The sequence below is a fragment of the Amphiura filiformis genome, chromosome 3 (genome assembly GCF_039555335.1).
Source record: "Amphiura filiformis chromosome 3, Afil_fr2py, whole genome shotgun sequence".
Classification (NCBI taxonomy): domain Eukaryota; kingdom Metazoa; phylum Echinodermata; class Ophiuroidea; order Amphilepidida; family Amphiuridae; genus Amphiura; species Amphiura filiformis.
The window spans coordinates 25,746,277-25,768,792 of NC_092630.1; the positions used below are offsets into that span (position 1 = coordinate 25,746,277).

Below are 22,516 nucleotides of genomic sequence, written 5' to 3' on the forward strand. Positions count from 1 at the left end.
TATATTGATAAAATTAAAAATTAAAAAATGCATTCTGCATTGGATTTGTAATCGCTCCAGGACATGAGACAAACCTTTTTTTTTTGGGCCTTCTAGAAGGAAATTGTAAAATTACATGCAATAAATATATTTGATTAACAAAAAATAAGAATATTTTCTTTAACCATTGTTGACAAACTTGCTACATGAAATCTGTATTTTATTATAAAAATACACAAGGGTCAATTTCCATCTTATACTGGGGTCAAAAAGTAAAGTTGCTCTGAAAGTTGTAGCAAATTGTTCACCTACCCACAAGGATTCAAGAAAGGAATAGTTTACACCATTTCCAATCTAGTTGATGCGTTCACAGTGATATTTTGACAGACAGAGAATGAGAACAAAATATCAGGAAACATTGTTTTCTTTAAAATGTCAGATTTTATCATCAAAACAGCACCTAAAGCCTTGATTTTTGTAGGGTATGTTAGTTTATCAAAGTACATTGCAATTGTGTATATATCAGAATTCTGACAAAAATAAGAACATCCTCCTTAGCAAATGTTACAATTAATGTTTTGAGCCATGTACAATTTGCAAATTGACCCTTGACCTGTTGTGACCACTTTTTATTTTGTGACCCTGTTATCATGTGCACTAGATGCACAATCGTTTGTTATGCTGATGTTTTATGAAGCAGAGTATTATTTAATTTTGGTTGTTTGCAGAGAAATGCTAGAATTTCACCAGTATGATAATCCAATATGGCTAATTGTCACAGCTTTACATGAATACAGTGTCAAGACTCGCCTTTTCTTACTTCTTTGGCAAAATACACACAAAAGATATGAAATGAAGTTCACTTATTCCTTAAAATAACCTTTCTGTACTCCAAAATCAAACCTTTGGATCATAAAATACGAAAGAAACAAATGTATACAAAAATGTATAACTGCATATAAAAAATACCCAAAAATATCACCTCCTTTGTACATGTTGTACCTCTTTTACCAATTCCTTAGCATCTCCTGATTTTTCCGGTGGTTTTACCGCCTCCTCTTTCCCTGCTTTTTCCGGTGGTTTTACCTCCTGTTCTTTCCCATTCTCTTTTGCAGCATCCTCATTTAATTTACACATTTCACTCTCACCATCACACGGTGGGTCCGCTTGTTTCTGCTGTTCTAGCTGTTGCTGTAGTTCTTCTATTTGCTGCTGTATTTTTTGCTGTTTTAAATTGTGCTCTGATTGCGGTTGGCTACGAGACTTCACCGAGTTCTCTATATGCTGGATGACTGAGAATGGATCAATGTTTACATTTGATGCCTGCAGAGGGTGGAAAAATAAGAAATTAATTGACAATTATTTTCTAGAACTTTTGTACACCGAAGCAGATCCTTGTCATTTGTATATTTTTTGTTCCATTCAGCATGTAATTTTGATTTTATTGCATACCACCCCAGTAAACACAAAAACGTTTTAAAAATGTTTTAAATAAGTTATATTTTGGGTTTTGGTTTGGGTAAAAACATTTTAATAATATTAAATGTTGGGTTACATAAGGGTCATGAAAACGTTTAACAATGATTTGTAAGGAAAACACACTGCAACAATATTTTTAAAATGTTTTCAAAATATTATTATTATTATAAACTATATTTTGCAAACATTTTTGGCCAAATATCTTGTCAACACTTAAATAACATTACGTTAAAACATTTGCAGCAGGTTATCAAAAAATGTTTTTTAATGTTATGAAAACATTTTATACCCTTTATATACCCTCTATATAACCCGACATTTTAACTTTTTTTGTCAACCTTTTATAACCTTTTTCGAATGATGTCAAAAACATTTTGTTTGCTGGGTCATGCTTTTATAGACGAATCCAAATACACACATTCCTACACCTGACTAGCAGCCTTTAGTTGGGTAGCCGTCGGCTACAATGCACTCAAAACGTGAAATGATTTGGCCTTGGCGGAAATTTTAAACTGCATTCCATCACCCGTTTTACACCTTCCGCGAAAACACAGGTAGACAAAAGAATAACACAATACAGTTCCTTCGACAAAACACACAGCATGGTCTATTCGTTGTTGAAGTGACATAATAATCGGATTAACTATACGCGGTATCTATGCATTGATGTACTTGCGAACAAAAGGACTATGTATATGAACAGATGCGGCGGGATTACCTGCGGAATTATCTCCATTATATATATTATTAGCTATTATTCTATTAACCCTCCTCGTCCATCTTCTCTAGGTGTTAGGCGGCTTTTATTTGCACAATCGGACGCTCAAAACACCAGGTTGGTGCTAGCGGCTACCCAAAGATGTCCGACCAAATCCTGACCATGACTTGGCTACTTGGATTCGTCTATACACAGCAAAAGACATGATTCACTACCTGCCTCATTGAATGGAACATTCCACCTTTCACCTCATGAAAATAATCTTACCATTGCACGCGTAATTATTTATTACTCATATAACTCATAGCCCTGATTTATGATGGGAATTTTTGTACAGGGTTCTTCCATGTCAAAATGGTTCACTTTTTGTGACTATTTCTAAAACTACACTACAAGATTCCTATTGGGGCCACCTGCACAGGTATCAGGGGAGTACCAGTGCAGTACCACTGCTGGTGAGTCCTGTGCAGTAGTAGCATTGGTACTATGTTGGTACCTGTGCAGTACCACTGCTGGTGGGTCCTGTGCAGTAGTAGCATTGGTACTATGTTGGTACCAGTGCGTACCACTGCTGGTGGTCCTGTGCAGTAGTAGCATTGGTACTATGTAGGTACTTGTGTGCACAATTCAGGTACGTTGGCAATGGATGGTGTACCTGTGCCCGTAGATAAATAATCTTGTAGTGTAGTTCTTTGCGACCCCCAGGTTAAGGTTTGCACCAACAGAAAGACTGCGATTAGAAAAAAGTGCATTATTATTAGTATTATCTTTAATAATATTAATAACAGATTTCTGCATGTGATTTTAGATTGACTGAAGACAGATTCAACCAGTATGTCCATGACAAACTCTTGGTCAAACTCACCCCAAAAAGTTCTAGTCCACTAATGTCAGATCTACTACTGGTAGGCGGTCCCCTTGTAATGATTCTTACAATGGCTGGGATATCATCATAATCGGGTGTACTCCAAGGTTCCTGAAATTGCCAAAGAAACATAGATTTGTCAACGTATTTGTGGAAAATACTGCTTTATTAATCAATCTGCTAAATTTAAGTAATAACATTAATACAATAATGTGTTGTTTTCCCCCAAACAATCTATAAAATATATATACATTTTTTTTTATATTAATGAACATCTTAAACTCACCAATTCCGGTAGAAACATTGCTAGACTCCAAGCATATAAGTGAAGATCATCAATAAATGCTCTGATTGTATAATATAGCAACCTGACAAAAGAACAAAATTACATATACATTATTTTTGCCAATATAGTATAAATTTGAAAGATGCTTTCTCATTCTGGTAAAAGAAGAGTATATAATGTTCAGAGAGTCATTGTACAATCAATTAATCAAGAAGTAAATCTTAATTACATACCTGAAGAAAGAAACGACACAAGTCATGAGACACATAAAACAATATTTTGCATGAACGTCTGGGATTGTGTTACTTCACAAGTGGTCTTATAAAGATGCCGGACTTGGGTCATGCTTTTATTCATACACATACACAACTAGGTGCTATTTCCCCAGTACTGGTATAAGCCTAAAAATACACTGTACAAAGTGTTATCTCCCCAGGTTATCTCACTTCTTTCTTAATTCCACATGCACCCCTACACCCGGACCCATGCACCCCGTCACACACCATTCCAACAAAAACCTGCCGACCCTCACATATAAACTGGCCTCAAAAAGAAACTTATAATTTTTCACAAGGTCATATCTTAAATCCTCTCCATAAAAATGAACAAAAATTGCACACATGATTACTTCAATACTCTACTCTAAACACATGTCAGTAACCAAGCAGTTGTCCAACTGACACAACATCAAAATGCACTGACATGGAACACCTTCCTGGACCAAAATCCACATCCCAACAGATTTCAAAATGCACTGACATGGAACACCTTCCTGGACCAAAATCCACATCCCAACAGATTTCTTTTGTTGGGTTCCAATTATTCGCCTGTACATGAACAAAAATTACACACAGGGTAACTTCAATACTCTACTCTAAACACATGTCAGTAACCAAGCAGTTGTCCAACTGACACAACAGTAAAATGCACTGATACGGAACAGCTTTTGGGACCACATTCACAGGCAAATAATTGGAACCCAACAAAAGAAATATGTTGGGATGTGAATTTTGGTCCAGAAAGGTGTTCCATGTCAGTGCATTTTGCTGTTGTGTCAGTTGGACAACTGTTTGGTTACTGACATGTGTTTAGAGTAGAGTATTGAAGTAATCCTGTGTGCAATTTTTGTTTATTTTTATTTAAAAGATTTTAAGATATGACCTTGTGAAAAATTATAAGTTGCTTTTTGAGGCCAGTTTACATGCACATGGACTTGGGTCATTCTTGCATTTATATGCATGGTTTCCCACCATACATACATTACACATGGACTTGTGCTTCCCACACTGAATAGAAGCACTTGCCGACTGAATTTGGGAATATCGTTCACACACATGATAGCCTTGTATGAAAGCAACATTTTCCCATGCCTAACCCAATTTGACCAAAATATGATATGACATGGGTTGTTTCTTTATTCAGGCAATCCATCGTTATATGTAGGAACAGGTTGAACAAAAAATTCAGACAGTGACCTACAACCTTTTGCCAATACCAACTGGGTGGAACCGATAGTTCAGGGGTCAATTTCGAGAGGTTTACTTCACGCCCAACAAGATATGTACCATCAAAATGTACAACTGATCACAATAACTTACATCAATATCTTTTATCATTTATTAGCCCATGATTAATCATTTTATAATGCAATATTTTATTTATACTTCTCCCTTTAAACAAATTAAACATCATGCTCTTTTTATACTTGAATAAATGTAAGTGTGTCCATTACTAACCTGAAAAAATCAGTATTAGGCGTTTTGCTGACTATAAATATTTCATGATCTTTTTTTGGCGTAATGTAAGCCATAGCTGAAGCATTGCCCAATGTGGTTGTTAAACCAAGAGCTGAGTGAACCTGGAAGTAAAATACAGATACCATTATTTAGGTAATTAATATGTTTTGTGCAATAATTACTCATCTTAAGGGATCTAAAATGAGCGTTTATTGCGTTTCGACAGTATTTTTTGTGGGACATGAGAGCACCTCCGACCTATCGAATTGCATTCTGAATACGAAGCATGTCTTTCTGATATGAAATAATTTTCATTTTTGAAAATCACAATATAATACAAATTTTATGACAAATTATAAAATTTGATATTTTTCAAATTTTTGATATATAACAGTCCTCAAAGTAAATTATATAAATCTAATGACATATTCTTAAAGTGTATGTAGCAGGGAGGAAAAGCCGACGGTCAATTGAAAATCTTGACCTTTCATATTGAAGATATGGATTTTTTCCTAAAAAGACCTAATTTTGTTTGGTGTTTTGGGAAAAAAATCCATATCTTCAATACTGAAAGGTCAAAATTTTCAATTGATCGTCGGCTTTTCATCCCACCTACATACACTTTAAGTATAAATCATCAGATTTATAAAGTTTACTTCAAGTACTGTTAAATATCAAAAATATCAATTTTTAATGATTTGCCATAAAATGTGTATTAAATTGCGAATTTCAAAAATCAAAATTATTTGATATCAGAATAACATTCTTCGTATTCATAATGCAATTCGATGTCTCTGATGTGCTCTAATGTCCCACAATAAATACTGTCCAAACGTTCATACCCCAGCCCTTAACCATAACAGTGATGATCTCTTTCTAATGATTAAGTCATAGCCAAAAGAATCATAGCACAACACTACTATGGTAAAGCTGCCAAATTTGATTGTCACACACATGCAAAGAGATCAAAACAGTGAACTTTTTTAATTTATCAGCAAAGCCTGATATCAAATGTTGATTTGCATTTTTTTAAATGTATGCGTGCATACCTTTGTAACACTAAAGCTTAAAAGAAGCTTTAGTGTTACAAAGGTTTGCACGCATAGCACTTATTGTATGTTGAAGTAGCATGCAATTTAGACAAAGTTTTGCCTTTCATGAGAGACATACAAACATGGTTGAGTTCAGATTCTTTTTTTTAAGTCTAATCTCTTTGGCCATAACAGAAGTATTACCTACACAGACCTGCCAACCTCTGAAAGTCCAAATGCGGGACACTAAAAATTTCTTCCAAAATTCCAACGAAATTACGACGAACCTTCCGAATTCGGAAACATTGACACAGTGAAAAGCTGAAAATAACCTCTTCACCAATCCGAAAAAGATACGCAATTCATCGGTTATACAATGTTGCATCAATGAACCATGCACCGAGCGATGAGGCGAAAATTATAGCCTCCTTTTAATGGCAACGTTCATACATATCCAATGTATTACAATGGGCAACGTGAATTTAACACGCAAGCACGTGCTAATCAGGCTTTTAATAGCGCCACCACATTTTCAATGCATTTAAATAGGTATAGCGCCGCCGCAATTCTTTCGTGCCAGATGATATCGGACAATTTGTTGGTTTTTTTAATGATTTTTTTCAATGGACGGAAATGCGGGAATGCGGGACGTCCCGCATTTTCGGGGTGTTAAACTTCGGAATGCGGGACTGTCCCGCAAAATGCGGGACAGTTGGCAGGTCTGCCTACACTTGCTGTTAGGAAAGAACAGCACTTGTTTACATTATGAGAGTGTACGCAGTGTAAACATGGAAGTGAAGTTCTGATCACCTCATTCAATTGTCTCACAATCATAACAACCGGCTGGTAATCTTACTGGCCGTGTCAAACCGTTGCTCATGAAAGGAACAAAAGGCCCAGTGTGTATAGCTCATTAACACATCACTCGCATTGATCAGAGCAAGAGAGAGAGAGAGAGAGATGTTCTTTTTTAAAAGCCAGTGTAATGAGTACATTCAACGGTGGATCTACTTCATCATCCAACTTGTTTTTGCTAATCCTTCTGTTAATGTATATGGATGGCTGCTCTTCAATGTCTGTATCTGGTGGTTTTTTATTTTTTTTAATGGCAATTAGCAAATACACCATGCTAAATCTGGCCAGACGTAACATATTTATATGTCAATTGCAGAGATTGATGATGTTAGCAGCCCATGATGGGCCATTTGTGGTTCAATAGCAACTTGCAATCATGTATCATCTCATTATTTTGTTTCATGCTAAGGTTTTCACTCATAGTATAACTGCTTATAAGATCATCAATAACTGGACATGCCGCAATGATCCTGTCATTATTTGCACTATCTTTGAGAACTGTTTCGGATTGCAGCAACACAATATATTTACTAGTGCATGAGCCCAATCACATACCTGTAATAAATGACTGAAATAATTCTGCCCATCATGTTCTTGTCCATATCGCATACCAGCTTGTTTTATGTGTTCCATTAAACCTGGGAAAAAAGAAGAATGAGCAAAGTGCACAGTGTATTCAAGCCATTACAATAATGAACAAAATTCTATTTATTTTTGAATTCTTTTAATGGAAACAACTCAACTTCTAGGCCTGTCAAAACATGTCTATCAGAACAAAAGTGTGTTGCATTGCAGTACAAATTTATGATGAGAGGAAATCTTGTACTCATGGACTTGAACCCTGCAGTTACAATCATGTTGTCAACTTACATCAGGAACTCTAATATTGCTTCCATTTCGGTCTGAATGGGTCAGTTTGGAGAGTAAATAGCTCATGGTACACAATGAAATGGCAACCTCTTACCAGTAAATTATTATGTACAATCATCAGGCCCAAGAGACCAGGAATGGTTTACTAACTTGTTAGCATGTGGCTGTTTTAACTTTGGCACACAGGGGATCCTTTACCTTGGGGTAAATTTCATATACAAATAGAGAGCTGAGCTCCCTCCTCTAAAACTCCCAACAAAAATTAACGGTCCATGCCCTGGTTTGCTGGTGGGATTTCTATGGGAGGGCGCTTTTAGTTTATGTCTAAAATTTCAGTTATATCAAGGGAGCCCATAGCGCCATTAGGCAAATCTTTACGGTATGGAAATTGGAATTACTTATGTACACTTATCATAACATCTGATAAGACTGGAGATGATCTGTTAACAATGTATCTGTGTACTACCAGCATTTGGTAAAGGCATTCTATTCCAACTGGGTCAATTCTGACAAGTTTATAATAGATTTTTCATGCTTACCGTAATATCTGATAGAATTGAGACTGATCTGTGCATGAGGATGGACCTGGCTAGCACTGGCTTTTGGTAAAGAATCCCACATCAAATGAGGAAATCTATACTGTTTATCCATGGTGTGAACTTTCATGAACCTGTCACAAAATGAACAACACATAAAATAACCAATCATTTTAGGCAGTTAGAAATGTATGACAGAATACAACATGGAAGTTGAATATTGATTTGATTAGATGCACAAGGTAATAACTTACAACCGATTGGAAGAGTCAGTCACAACATTTGAGTGCTAGCCGATCCAGCTTAAGATTGCCACTGCTGATCTCCAATCACAAAATTGACTGATCGACCAATCCCGATTCAGATCTAATTATACATCTTGGAAAATACAGGGTTGATAATCTGTTTCTAGTAACACTGTTACTAGCAGCTAAAAAACTAAAATTTTCCCCAATCCAGATTCAAGGCCAGTTCAACATCCGATCGGCCCAATTTCTCACTTGCAAATCTGGATTGCAAGAATGTCCAACACTATACTACCTACCGGTACATGAAATCACTCAAAACTTGTATGTCAGCCTAGTATACATAATTCAACAAATGGAGGTAGATTTTAACCTTCAACATTGTAAGGGTTCTATGAGCAATGTTGCCTCCGTACATCATTGTTTCTTTCCAAATTTACACTATTTATATCAGAAGCTCAAGTTAAACACTCTTTCGGTTAAAATTCGGTAAATCTTAATCATTCCCAATGATTTACTATAGGATCATTTTTTGAGTATCTTAAACCAAAATCTAGTATACATACAGGCTGTAATAGTATAGTGTTGAACATTCTTGTAAAGAAGATGACAGTTATTACAAGATGAGAGTTTAAAAAAGAATTACATAAAAAGATGAATCTACAACTTACCATTTCATAGCCGTGTTCATAAAATCTACAAACTGTTCTTCACTAAATAGAAGCGGATGATGAGTCTTGAACATTACTAAGGCATGGTAGCTGTCATATTTGAAGGCGTTGGCAGCGGTGACTGAATGCTCCGACTCTATTCTACCAAATGTGTCTTCTGCTGTTTTACTGTAGATCATACAAGTTGATACAAAAAAAAACATTGAAATTGTAACATGGCTAATGGGTAGGAATGTTGTTTGGAAAATTGGACATAGAAGACCTAATTTCGAGGACTCTAAACCTGGATGATATGGTAGTGTTAATCAGAATTGGCTGCATTGCAAAAAATTGGACATAGAAGACCTAATTTCAAGGACTCTAAACCCGGATGATATGGTAGTGTTAATCAGAATTGGCTGCATTCCAGCACTTCACAAGTTGTAATGATTGTTTATAAGCAATTTATGAAACAAACTAAAAACAAAATTAGTCAACAAAATCCTGTCTAAATACAACAATCCTTTCTGCCTGGAATACTTACACAATTAAAAATCTACTTACATGTATAAACTATCAGCATACGATCTACAATGTAAATTAAAATACTTTTTACTTGATTATTTGTTCAAAATTTCTCAACACACTGTATGCACAACGTTGGAATCCAATGAATGACTGTGTAAAATCAGAAACCATCCTTACTATTTATATTCACATAGATCGCAATTCTTTTCTGTTTTTGAACTCAATTCCTCTATATAGCTATCAGCGTCTTCATCCGATGTCAGACCAGGTCTTTTTGATCGTAATGGGTTGAAGATTGAACTCTCATGAGTATACTGGTTGTACACTGTCGTGATGAACTGCAAGATGCAAAAACATTTAAATGTCAATCAATGTCACACGATGTACTTTGCATTTTCAATGAATATAGTAAGTCAGAGGTAGTACATAATCCGTTCATTTAATAACCATACAAACAAGTACCGTCGGATCCGTAGCGGTCGCTGCGGGACAAGGAATTCAATTTTGCAGTGTTGGTGTCTTTGAAGCAGGTTAAAGTTTGACCCCTATTTTGACCTGTAACCCCTCTGTGAGCTTAACCTTTGAGGGCGCTCATCTTAAAATAATGCCAGAAAGGGTATTTCCATCCACACCAAAAAAAAAAAAATCAACATTTGAAAAATTGTGTTCGGAAACCAATTTTTGACACTTTTGATGTTCAAACGATTTTCGGGAAAAAAGCGCGGCCCTGATTTGGTAAAATGATCTAACTTGAAATTAAAATCGCAGTTTCGAGAAAAAGAGTGTCAAAGTATGAACACTTGACATTTTTCTTTTTGAATAAAATAAATTATTAAACAGATCTAATGTCTTAGAAAATATAAAAATCTCATTATTTGGTGGCATGGTGGTGATTTTAGGATGTCACCAATGGAAAGAGCGCCCTCACATTACCCATGCTATGGATTTATCTCAAAATATCCAAATTTCAAGTTAGATCGTTTTACCAAATTAGGGTCACAGCAGCCCCTGACATCAAAAGTGTTCGAAACCAATTTCGACACTTTTGATGTCCAAACGATTTTCGGGAAAAAAAGCGTCTTGACATCAAAAGTGTTCGAAACGATTTCGGACACTTTTGATGTCCAAACGATTTTCGGGAAAAAGCGTCTTGACATCCAAAGTGTTCGGAGACCGATTTCGGACACGTTTGATGTCCAAACGGTTTTCGGGAAAAAAGCGTCTTGACATCGAAAGTGTTCGGAAACCGATTTCGGACACTTTTGATGTCCAAACGATTTTCGGCGAAGAAGGGTCTTGACATCGAAAGTGTTCGGAAACCGATTTCGAACACTTTTGATGTCCAAACGATTTTCGGGAAAAAAGCGTCTTGACATCGAAAGTATTCGGAAACCGATTTCGGGCACTTTTGATGTCCAAACGATTTTCGGAAAAAAGCGTCTTGACATCAAAAGTGTTCGAAACCGATTTCGGACACTTTTGATGTCCAAACGATTTTTGGGAAAAAAGCGTCTTGACATCAAAAGTGTTCGGAAACCAATTTCGGACACTTTTGATGTCCAAACGATTTTCGGGAAAAAAGCATCTTGACATCGAAAGTGTTCGGAAACCGATTTTGGACACTTTTGATGTCCACACGATTTTCGGGGGGAAAGCGCCTTGACATCAAGTGTTAAATCCCCTAATTTCCCTTAATTCTTGTCAATTTCCCTTAATTCACCAGAATTTCCCTTAATTCTCTTCAATTTCCTTAACTTCCCTCAATGTTCCCAATTTCCCTCAATTTCCCTCATTTTCCAAAATTTCCTTAACTGCCCTCTATTTTCCCAAATTTCCCTTAATTCTTGTCAATTTCCTTAATTCACCTGAATTTCCTCAATTTCCCTTAATTCTCTTCAATTTTCCTTAACTTCCTCAATGTTCCCAATTCTCCTCAATTTCCCTCATTTTCCCAAATTTCCCTTAACTTCCCTCTTTTTTCCCAAATTTCCCTTAATTCACCTGAATTTCCCTCAATTTCCCTTAATTCTCCTCAATTTCCCCAAATTTCCCTTAATTCCCCTCAATTTCCCCCATTTCCCTCAATTTCCCTTAATTGCCCTCAAAATCAATTAATTCACCTGAATTTCCTGAATTTCCTTAATTCCCCAAAATTGCCCTTAATTTCCCCCATTCCCCCAATTTCCCTCATGTTCCCCACTTTTCCCTTAATTGCCCTATAGGCCCTCTCCCTCACCAAGTAGTACCATAGCCATGCGACAAACGATGTTGACGTAACAGCATTTTTTAGAAATTGTTGAAAATCGTGTAATGTCCCTTTAATGACCTAATTAGCATATTTCGGGACGAAACTCTTTTCCAGTATGGGGCCGGTACCTGCCTTCCCCCTCACCAAGTACCATAGCCATGCGACAAACGATGTTGACATAACAGCATTTTTTAGAAATTGTTGAAAATCGTGTAATGCCCCTTTAATGACCTAATTAGCATATTTCGGGACTAAACTCTTTTCCAGTATGGGGCGTATAGGCCCTCCCCTCACCAAGTACCATAGCCATGCGACAAACGATGTTGACGTAACAGCATCTTTTAGCGTTTGTTACTAACGGACTAACAGACTAACGGACTAACAGACTAACGGACTAACAGACTAACGGAGAGACATGGTGACTTATAGAGCTGCTACCCGCAGCTAAAAACAACAGGCATTATTGGCACCAAAAAACTTTGTGCCAATAATTGCTTGTCCCCCTCCTCCAAGTGCTAAAACTTACTTGCCCCCTCTCAATGTGTCAAAACATTCTTGCACCCCTCCCCCTCCAGCAAAAGTCAAATTTTGGGAAACCACCTTTCAAAAAATCCAAATGTGATTTTTTTTTTAAATGGTATAAAATATGATGGGAAACATAGCGGGTAGCGTTTGCATGGTTTACACTGTTTGTCTACATCATTTTAGAACATAATAATATTGAAAAGGTGCAAAATAAATATATGTGCCAAAAACTACTTGCTCACTCTCCTTTCAACCTGCCAAACATTTCATGCTCCCCAATTTTTCCCACACCCAGGGTTCATAATTATTGCCCAGCCCTGATCCATGACATCAAAAAAGGCAGTTTACCATCTAAAATTCTTTTGCCCCCCCCTTTCCTTGGTTTCATCCTCCCCAGGGCTCATAATTATTGCCCAGCCCTGATCCATGACATCAAAAAGGGCAGTTACCATCTAAAATTCTTTGCCCCCTCCCTTTCCTTGGTTTCATGCACCCCAATTTTCCCACACCCAGGGGTCTATTTCACTAAACTTTTAACCCTTCGTAACTCAAGTAACCGTTCGTAAAGTTACGAATACCCAATACTAGGCGTAACTTTACGAAGGGTCCCTGTAGTAAATCCCGATTACTTACGAAGGGTACCATTCGTAAGTATGTTTAGTGAAATGGAACTTACGACTTCGTCGTAAGTTACGAATGTTTTGAGACTTCTGAAGCTTCGTGAAGTTTAGTGAAATGGACCCCAGGGCTCATAATTAATTGCCCAGCCCTGATCCATGATATCAAAAAGGGCAGTTACCATCTAAAATTCTTTGCCCCCTTCCCTTTCCTTGGTTTCATGCTCCCCAATTTTTCCCACACCCAGGGCTCATAATTATTGCACAGTCCCTGATCCATGACATCAAAAAGGGCAGTTACCATCTAAAATTCTTTGCCCCCTTCCCTTTCCTTGGTTTCATGCTCCCCAATTTTTCCCACACCCAGGGCTCATAATTATTGCCCAGCCCTGATCCATGACATCAAAAAGGGCAGTTACAATCTAAAATTCTTTGCCCCTTTCCCTTTCCTTGGTTTCATGCTCCCCAATTTTTCCCACACCCAGGGCTCATAATTATTGCACAGCCCTGATCCATGACATCAAAAAGGGCAGTTACAATCTAAAATTCTTTGCCCCCTCCCTTTCCTTGGTTTCATGCTCCCCAATTTTTCCCACACCCAGGGCTCATAATTATTGCACAGCCCTGATCCATGACATCAAAAAGGGCAGTCAAGACGCTTTTTTCCCAAAAATCGTTTGGACATCAAAAGTGTCCGAAATCGGTTTCGAACACTTTTGATGTCAAGACGCTTTTTTCAATCGTTTGGACATCAAAGTGCCGAATCGGTTTCGAATACTTTCGATGTCAAGACGCTTTTTTCCGAAAATCGTTTGGACATCAAAAGTGTTCGAAACCAATTTCGACACTTTGATGTCCAAACGATTTTCGAAAAAAGCATCTTGACATCGAAAGTGTTCGAAACCGATTTTTGACACTTTTGATGTCCACACGATTTTCGGGGAAAGCGCCTTGACATCAAGTGTTAAATCCCTAATTTCCCTTAATTCTTGTCAATTTCCTTAATTCACCAGAATTTCCTTAATTCTCTTCAATTTCCCTTAACTTCCTCAATGTTCCCAATTTCCCCTCAATTTCCCTCATTTTCCAAAATTTCCTTAACTGCCCTCTATTTTCCCAAATTTCCTTAATTCTTGTCAATTTCCTTAATTCACCTGAATTTCCCTCAATTTCCCTTAATTCTCCTCAATTTCCCTTAACTTCCCTCAATGTCCCCCATTCTCCCTCAATTTCCCCTCATTTTCCCAAATTTCCCTTAAATTCCCTCTATTTTCCCACATTCCCTTAATTCACCAGAATTTCCCTCAATTTCCCTTAATTCTCCTCAATTTCCCCAAATTTCCCTTAATTCCCCTCAATTTCCCCCAATTTCCCTCAATTTCCCTTAATTGCCCTCAAAATCAATTAATTCACCTGAATTTCCTTAATTCCCCAAAATTGCCCTTAATTTCCCCATTCCCCCAATTTCCCTCATGTTCCCCACTTTTTTCTTTTTTTCTTAATTGCCCTATAGGCCCTCTCCCTCACCAAGTAGTACCATAGCCATGCGACAAACGATGTTGACGTAACAGCATTTTTTAGAAATTGTTGAAAATCGTGTAATGTCCCTTTAATGACCTAATTAGCATATTTCGGGACGAAACTCTTTTCCAGTATGGGGCCGGTACCTGCCTTCCCCCTCACCAAGTACCATAGCCATGCGACAAACGATGTTGACATAACAGCATTTTTTTAGAAATTGTTGAAAATCGTGTAATGCCCCTTTAATGACCTAATTAGCATATTTCGGGACTAAACTCTTTTCCAGTATGGGGCGGTATAGGCCCTCCCCTCACCAAGTACCATAGCCATGCGACAAACGATGTTGACGTAACAGCATCTTTTAGCGTTTGTTACTAACGGACTAACAGACTAACGGACTAACAGACTAACGGACTAACAGACTAACGGACTAACGGAGAGACATGGTGACTTATAGAGCTGCTACCCGCAGCTAAAAAAAGGTTAGAAATATACAGTGTACAATGTACACTGAAAGTCATTGATTTATATGGGAAAAAAAAAGATACTAAATATTATACTTCTAAGTTCTAAATGATAATCTCCTCTCATACCATTAATCACATTAAATAAAACATTTACATGTACACAAAATATACAAAATTTACCAACAGCGAAAGACCCTGACCGCGAAAGACGGGTGACCGCTAGTGTGCTCAATAATAATGTCCTCAATTGCACATTTTAGCATTAAAGGGGGTAACCCTATCGGTTTAGGATATGGATTCTCTTCAAACTTACATACAATGTCAAATATTGTCCCCTTTATCAATCTATGTGAGAAAACGGGAACAATTTCAGCATAAATGTGAATAATTAGCATATTAGCAAGCCAATACACTGGTACGCATGAATTGCATTCTGGTCAGGCATCCCGAAACAACGGCCGAGCGCATGTCCCGTGGAAACAGGAAGTGTTCGCTTTGGTACTGAAAACCGGCTCGCCCTGTACACTTTTATACCCTCTATTCATACTGATTAATCTTAAAAAACATTACATATCACTGCGCTCATTATCATTCTTGACAAGATAGCCCATGCTGTATTTACTTCGCTTAATTATTTCTTTATTTTTAGCTATATGATGCACATTTTCACATATTTATGATTTTTCTTTGTTTTATTTTTTAACTATTTTTTAATGGGGGAGGTGCTCTCATAATTTTTTTTCATATTCCTCGTATCATGCTTGACAATATAGGTCATGTTTAATTATTTATTTCGCCTTTATGTATTTCTTTATTTTTGTTTTTTGTTTTATATCATTATAGCGCCATCTATAGTTTGACATTAGGGGCCTATTTGATGTATTTTTATGACTAATTGGTACTGGGGTGAAGTCTTCCGAATCTATTCCGATTTCATTCTATGACTACCCAAAACTCCCGTGTCGTGTAAAATGCGAACAACTGGTAACCTGTAAAAAACGCTGTGTTTCATGATTTCTCCGGAAATACATCGACTTCGAGCGTCAAATTTCAGGATAGTCATGAGAAAAATAGTATCTATTATGTGATACCAAAACCTCATCAACAATGAAAAAAATCGGGGGGATGATGCTGTCGATCGGGTTACGGACCTTTAAAATTTTTGTGCGCTTCGCCCACATTTGTCTTAGCAAGATCATTTCAGTGGCAGTTCAGCGGGACAATTATGAAATCTCTCACTACATGTAGGTAGCGCTGGTACACTACTGTTCAAGAAGCAACATTAATTTGCACACTTTGGTATGAAATTCTACTCCTGACTTCATGATCACCAATGAGACATGAGGTAAAACTACAGAAATTTTCTGTCTATACATTTTGTCAATCTCTAGAAAGGAAAAGTGCAACCCACCTGCAATTTGGCTTCCTTCAACAGTTCTTCATTATTTCCCAGCCACTTGAGTAACTTCACCTGGAAAGTCTCAGGAACAACAATTTGTCCGCTAACTTTGTTGACAGCATAAATACTGGAAAACTTCTCGTAAGTGTTTCTATCAAATGAAAAGTAGATAAGTAGATTGTAATCCACAGAATAATATAAAAATGCAATTGCCTTCCTGCCCAAAATCTACAATGCTTCAAATTTCACCCACACCCAATTTTAACTAACTCGAGCCAAACATTTAAGTATATCATGTATATCTTCTTGCTAAAACAATGATTGTTCATGAGGAAAGGGCAATGAGGGTTGTCAATATTTACCAATCATTCCCATTACAAATTGGCATCATATGAATGCAATAAATTTGATCAGAAAGCTGTTAATTTAATGAGAGTTGTTTAAGTTGTTCCACGTCCCATTTATTCAATATGGATCACACTATCAACATTTCATTATGTGTATAAATTGCATAGTTGAATGGATTTTCAAACTGGTTCAGTTCCCTCTGATCGCAATGCCCAAATAGCGAGTGCAGCAGTGCGAGTCGTGAGCACCAAGCATGAGGCAGTCTGGTCACTACTGGCTATATTAATTCTTGACCGATGCTTGACTGGTTGGGATTTTGCCACAGCTTTAAAATATTTAAGTGGTTTGAAATTTTGACCCTAAAAATCAAAAGTTACACCCTTTACTGTGAAAATGACCATATATATTTAGAAAATAAGCTTGTAATTTGTACATAGTATAAATTGGTACTGGTATCATAGTCTCATACTTACCTGCAATAAGGATTACTTGACCTTTTCCAAAGTGCAACATAATCATCCAAGGTAGATATGGACAGCTTTTCTGTCATTGCACCAAAACAATTCTTCTGATACCACTCCTAAAATATTAAAACATATTTAGAACTTTGTTGGTGCAAATGTATACGCTAACTCTCCCTTTATGCATGTATGCCATTCTGATCTGTTTTACAGCAACACAAAGAATGAAAGCATCAAAAAAATGTTTGAAGTTTTAAATAGCACTAGGAAATAATCATGATAATCATCTCACTCTTTGAAACAAAACAAGAAATGCTTTACATTCTTATAGTTATAGCAAAAAAAAAGCGAATCTGAAGTTTCTATTTTTGTATTTCTACAGCACCTTCTTTCTCAGAAGCACACAAACCGTTTCATTTTAAAGTTTTAAATCTAAACAAAAGCACATTATGTTCTCCTGTGTTTAAAAAAGTAACAACTTTGGTCTCTATGAAAGAAAAGAAAGTCTGTCTTAGACACCCGCTTGCATTGCTATGTGAACTCCAATTTAGCGCTAAGGACTACGTGTTGGCTGTAAAATTCTATTTTTTTGCCAATATGTTCAATTTTTGTTTTGTTTTTTTGTTAATATTTTCAGTATCGTATCACGCTCCAATTTTGTCTATTTTTGCAGTTTGGTTGTTGTTTTTTGTACACATTTTGCCAAGATTGTGAAAGAGACAAACAAAACTATTCATTGTGTATGTACATAAATATAAATATTTGAATATCATTATCAAAAAGAAAATTTAAATATTGTGCCTTGATTGTAAAAAAAAAAAAAAAAAATCGCATTTATAGCTCATTTTCTTCAAAAAATAAAAAAGCACATGTAGCTTTTTTACCAAATGTGTCTCAGACAGACTTTCTTTTTTTTTTTCGTTTTTTTGGCCTAATTATTTATTATTATTATTTATTAAGCTCATTTTCTTCAAAAAATTTAAAAAAAGCGATCATTTAGCTTTTTTACCAAATGTGTCTTAGACAGACTTTCTTTCTTTTTTCTTTTTTGGCCTAATTATTTATTATTATTATTTATTAAGCTCATTTTCTTCAAAAAATTTAAAAAAACGATCATTTAGCTTTTTTACCAAATGTGTCTTAGACAGACTTTCTTTCTTTTCTTTTTTTGGCCTAATTATTTTTATTATTATTTATTAAGCATGAACACTTCAGATATTTACAGCACCAGAAAATAACCTTACTTCCTTCTTAGAAAGCACATAAACTGTTTCATTTTTAAGTTGTAAGTCTTTATGAAAGCACATAAAATATTCTCCTGTGTTTAAAAAATAACAATTTTGGTCTCTATCAAAGCACAATATCAAATAAAAATAATATCAAAGCTTGTTGCAAGGGTGACAGGCTGGAAGCCTTAGTACAAAAATCCAGACCATATTTGTCATGCTTGGTATTCTATTGATATTGATTGATGGCAAAATATTTTGGGGAGGCTACATGTAAATAAGAACTAGAAACGTCACGGTTTTCGACGCAGGGCGTCGACTGGGATGCCTCCACCATGGGGCGATTTAAATTTATTATAACAGTTATTAAATCCTTGGATACCACCAATACATGAGGGTACCCATAATGCAGCATTGACCCAAGTTTGGTTGCATTAGGAATTAAACTCTTCATACTTTGACCTCAGATGACCCTGGGTGACCTCAGATGACCCCAAAATGACCTTTGAAAAATTTAACTCTAAATGTTGACTGTACCCACCAAGTTTCATGCCCATACGACAGTTTTTACTAATTTGACCTCAGATGACCCCTGGGTGACACAAGATGACCCCAAAATGACCTTCAAAAAATTTGGCTCTAAATGTTAACTGTACCCACCAAGTTTCATGCTCATAGGATTTGAACTGTTCATATGAGACCAAATTTACAAGTTGACCTCAAATGACCTTTGACCTCAGTATATATGACCTTCAAACCCACCCCAAAAAAAGTATCCAGGGTTTCTGACCAGTGTTTACTCTCTCTGGAAATTGGATGCGCCCAATGAAACATTTCTTCCCAAATTGGCCCAATTTTGTCTCAGTAATTCCACAAATTGATTAATTGTAATGGTCGCATGTCACAAATAGGTCACCCAAAAATGGAGCAGCCGTAACATGAAAACGCTTTCTTCACACTTCAAGTTAGGTTTATTCTAAAAGTATAATACCTATTGTAGAAAGTTTGGTGTCATTTTGTAGATAATTATGTTCTTTTTCAAATACAAAAAACTCAAGTCAATTGGACAAGTACTTTGAGATTTATACCTCAATATGTAAGATGTGCCAATGGAGCAGCCGGGTCGGGGGAGCCGGGACGGGGGAGCCCCATAGGGTTGTACACAAAATTGTGAAAATATGGCAAACTTCAAACCTTTGGATTTGAAAAGTACAACTAGCATGGACCTCAAATTGCACATATCATCCTGGATTGTAGATCTACCTCATAGTACATCAACTGTAACAAAAGATGTAACCAATTAATTGCCTAATTAAATGCTAATTAAGACAGTTTTCCCTATATGTTACTGTACAAAGTGTGCATACTATGCTCCGACATTTCTATATGGACTATCTCTTGCCCGAGTCACCCTGCTTATTCAAAAGAACACATATTTTTAAGGAAATTTGATGAGGAATTCAATTATGCTATTAGTTTTAGTGCCAGAAATGGAGGAAAAAAGTTTTGATTGAAAAATGTCATAAAATTGTGAAATTATTTTACAATTTTTGACCACCCTCTATGTTTAACGCATAAGGGATACTAAACTCTTTCTTCCTAATTTGTTTGAAGGACCCATGCAATGTCTTTCTGAATCCATATTTATTTTGAACTACATAGCTTTCAGAAAAGGAAAAATATGAGGTTCACCATGACAAGAAAGATGCTAATTTTGTTGTTGTTCCACCCTGTATATTTCTCACCCACCCTGTATTATGATGTTACTAGGCGGTTACCCGTATTTGGCGGTTCTCGGCTGTCGCGATTACCTGGCTGACTGTACTCACCAAGTTTTATGCCCATACATGTAGGACAGTTTTTACTAATTTGACCTCAGATGACCCCTTGTGACCTCGAAATGACCTTCCAAAATTTGGCTCTAAATGTTGACTGTACCTCCACGTTTCATGCCCATATGACAGTTTTTAGTAATTTGACCTTGGATGACCCCAAAATGACCTTCCAAAAATTTGACTTTAAATTGACTGTACCCACCAAGTTTCATGTCCATACGATAGTTTTTTACTAATTTGACCTCAGATGACCCCTCGATGACCTCGGGTGATCTTGGCCCACTAACTGAAACAAACTTGTTCTGTCTGAGGTCCAGATGCACCCATCCACCAAGTTTGAGGAACGTGCGACCCCTAGTCTCCGAGAAAATAGGCCGAAAACAGTTTTTACTAATTTGACCTCAGATGACCCCTGGGTGACCTTGACCCACTAATCAATACAAACTTGTTCTGTCCTAGGTCAAGATGCACCTACCCACCAAGTTTCTTGCCCATATGACAGTTTTTACTAATTTGACCCCTAGATGACCTCTGGTGACCTTGACCCACTAACCAATACAAACTTGTTCTGTCCCGGTCAGGGCGCACCCACCCATCAAGTTTGAGGAACGTCACACCCCCAGTCCCTGAGAAAAACAGTTTTTACTAATTTGACCCCTGGATGACCTTGGGTGACCTTGACCCACTAACCAATACAAACTTGTTCTGTGTGGGGTCAAGCTGCACCCACCCACCAAGTTTGAGGAACGTGCGACCCCTAGTCTCCGAGAAAATAGGCGGACAGACAGACTCACAGAGGGACAGAGTCACAGACTACCAGTATTATTATATAGACTAGGCGGTTACCCGTATTTGGCGGTTCTCGACTGTCGCGATTACCTGGCTGATGGTGACTGTACTCACCAAGTTTTATGCCCATAGGACAGGTTGTACTAATTTGACCTCAGATGACCCCTTGTGACCTCGAAATAGCCTTCCAAAATTTGGTTCTAAATGTTGACTGTACCAGGGATATGACTGTACCCACCACGTTTCATGCCCATACGACAGTTTTTAGTAATTTGACCTTGGATGACCCCAAAATGACCGTCCAAAAAGTTGACTCTAAAAGTTGACTGTACCCACCAAGTTTCATGCCCATACAACAATTTTTACTAATTTGACCTCAGATGACCCCTGGATGACCTCAGGTGATCTTGGCCCACTAACCAAAACAAACTTGTTCTGTCTGAGGTCCAGATGCACCCACCCACCAAGTTTGAGGAACGTGCGACCCCTAGTCTCCAAGAAAATGGGCAGAAAACAGTTTTTACTAATTTGACCTCAGATGACCCCTGGGTGACCTTGACCCACTAACCAATACAAACTTGTTCCGTCTTAGGTCAAGATGCACCTACCTACCAAGTTGCATGCCCATATGACAGTTTTTACTAATTTGACCCCTAGATGACCTCTGGTGACCTTGACCCACTAACCAATACAAACTTGTTCTGTCCCGGGTCAAGATGCACCCACCCGTCAGGTTTAAGGAACGTGCGACCCCCAGTCTCCGAGAAAAACAGTTTTTACTAATTTGACCCCTGGATGACCTCGGGTGACCTTGACCCACTGACCAATACAAACTTGTTCTGTCTGGGGTCAAGCTGCACCCACCCACCAAGTTTGAGGAACGTGCGACCCTAGTCTCCGAGAAAATAGGCGGACAGACAGACAGACAGACAGACAGACAGAGGCACAGACAGAGTCACAGACTACCAGTATTATTATATAGACTAGGCGGTTACCCGTATTTGGCGGTTCTCGGCTGTCACGATTACCTGGCTGATGGTGACTGTACTCACCAAGTTTTATGCCCATAGGACAGTTTTTACTAATTTGACCTCAGATGACCCCTTGTGACCTCAAAATGACCTTCCAAAATTTGGCTCTAAATGTTGACTGTACCCACCACGCTTCATGCCCATATGACAGTTTTAGTAATTTGACCTTGGATGACCCCAAAATGACCTTCCAAAAATTTGACTATAAAAGTTGACTGTACCCACCAAGTTTCATGCCCATACGATAGTTTTTACTAATTTGACCTCAGAT

The 22,516-nt window shown here is 37.3% G+C and overlaps 1 protein-coding gene across 1 annotated transcript in view; it reads right to left on the bottom strand.

The window, feature by feature from the left end:
• Window positions 1–945: 945 nt before the first annotated feature.
• The window catches only part of LOC140147661 (uncharacterized), a 31,111-nt gene continuing 9,540 nt past the window's right edge, over window positions 946–22,516 (bottom strand). Inside the window, exons 2-11 of the mRNA XM_072169432.1 lie at window positions 17,377–17,483; window positions 16,568–16,706; window positions 9,956–10,116; window positions 9,272–9,439; window positions 8,359–8,489; window positions 7,505–7,587; window positions 5,064–5,185; window positions 3,328–3,409; window positions 3,042–3,152; window positions 946–1,302 (exon numbers count right to left, since the gene is read on the bottom strand). Of these exons, the coding sequence (XP_072025533.1) occupies window positions 958–1,302; window positions 3,042–3,152; window positions 3,328–3,409; window positions 5,064–5,185; window positions 7,505–7,587; window positions 8,359–8,489; window positions 9,272–9,439; window positions 9,956–10,116; window positions 16,568–16,706; window positions 17,377–17,483 (1,449 nt within the window). The 3' untranslated portion in view covers window positions 946–957. The remainder of the gene's footprint in view (window positions 1,303–3,041; window positions 3,153–3,327; window positions 3,410–5,063; window positions 5,186–7,504; window positions 7,588–8,358; window positions 8,490–9,271; window positions 9,440–9,955; window positions 10,117–16,567; window positions 16,707–17,376; window positions 17,484–22,516) is intronic.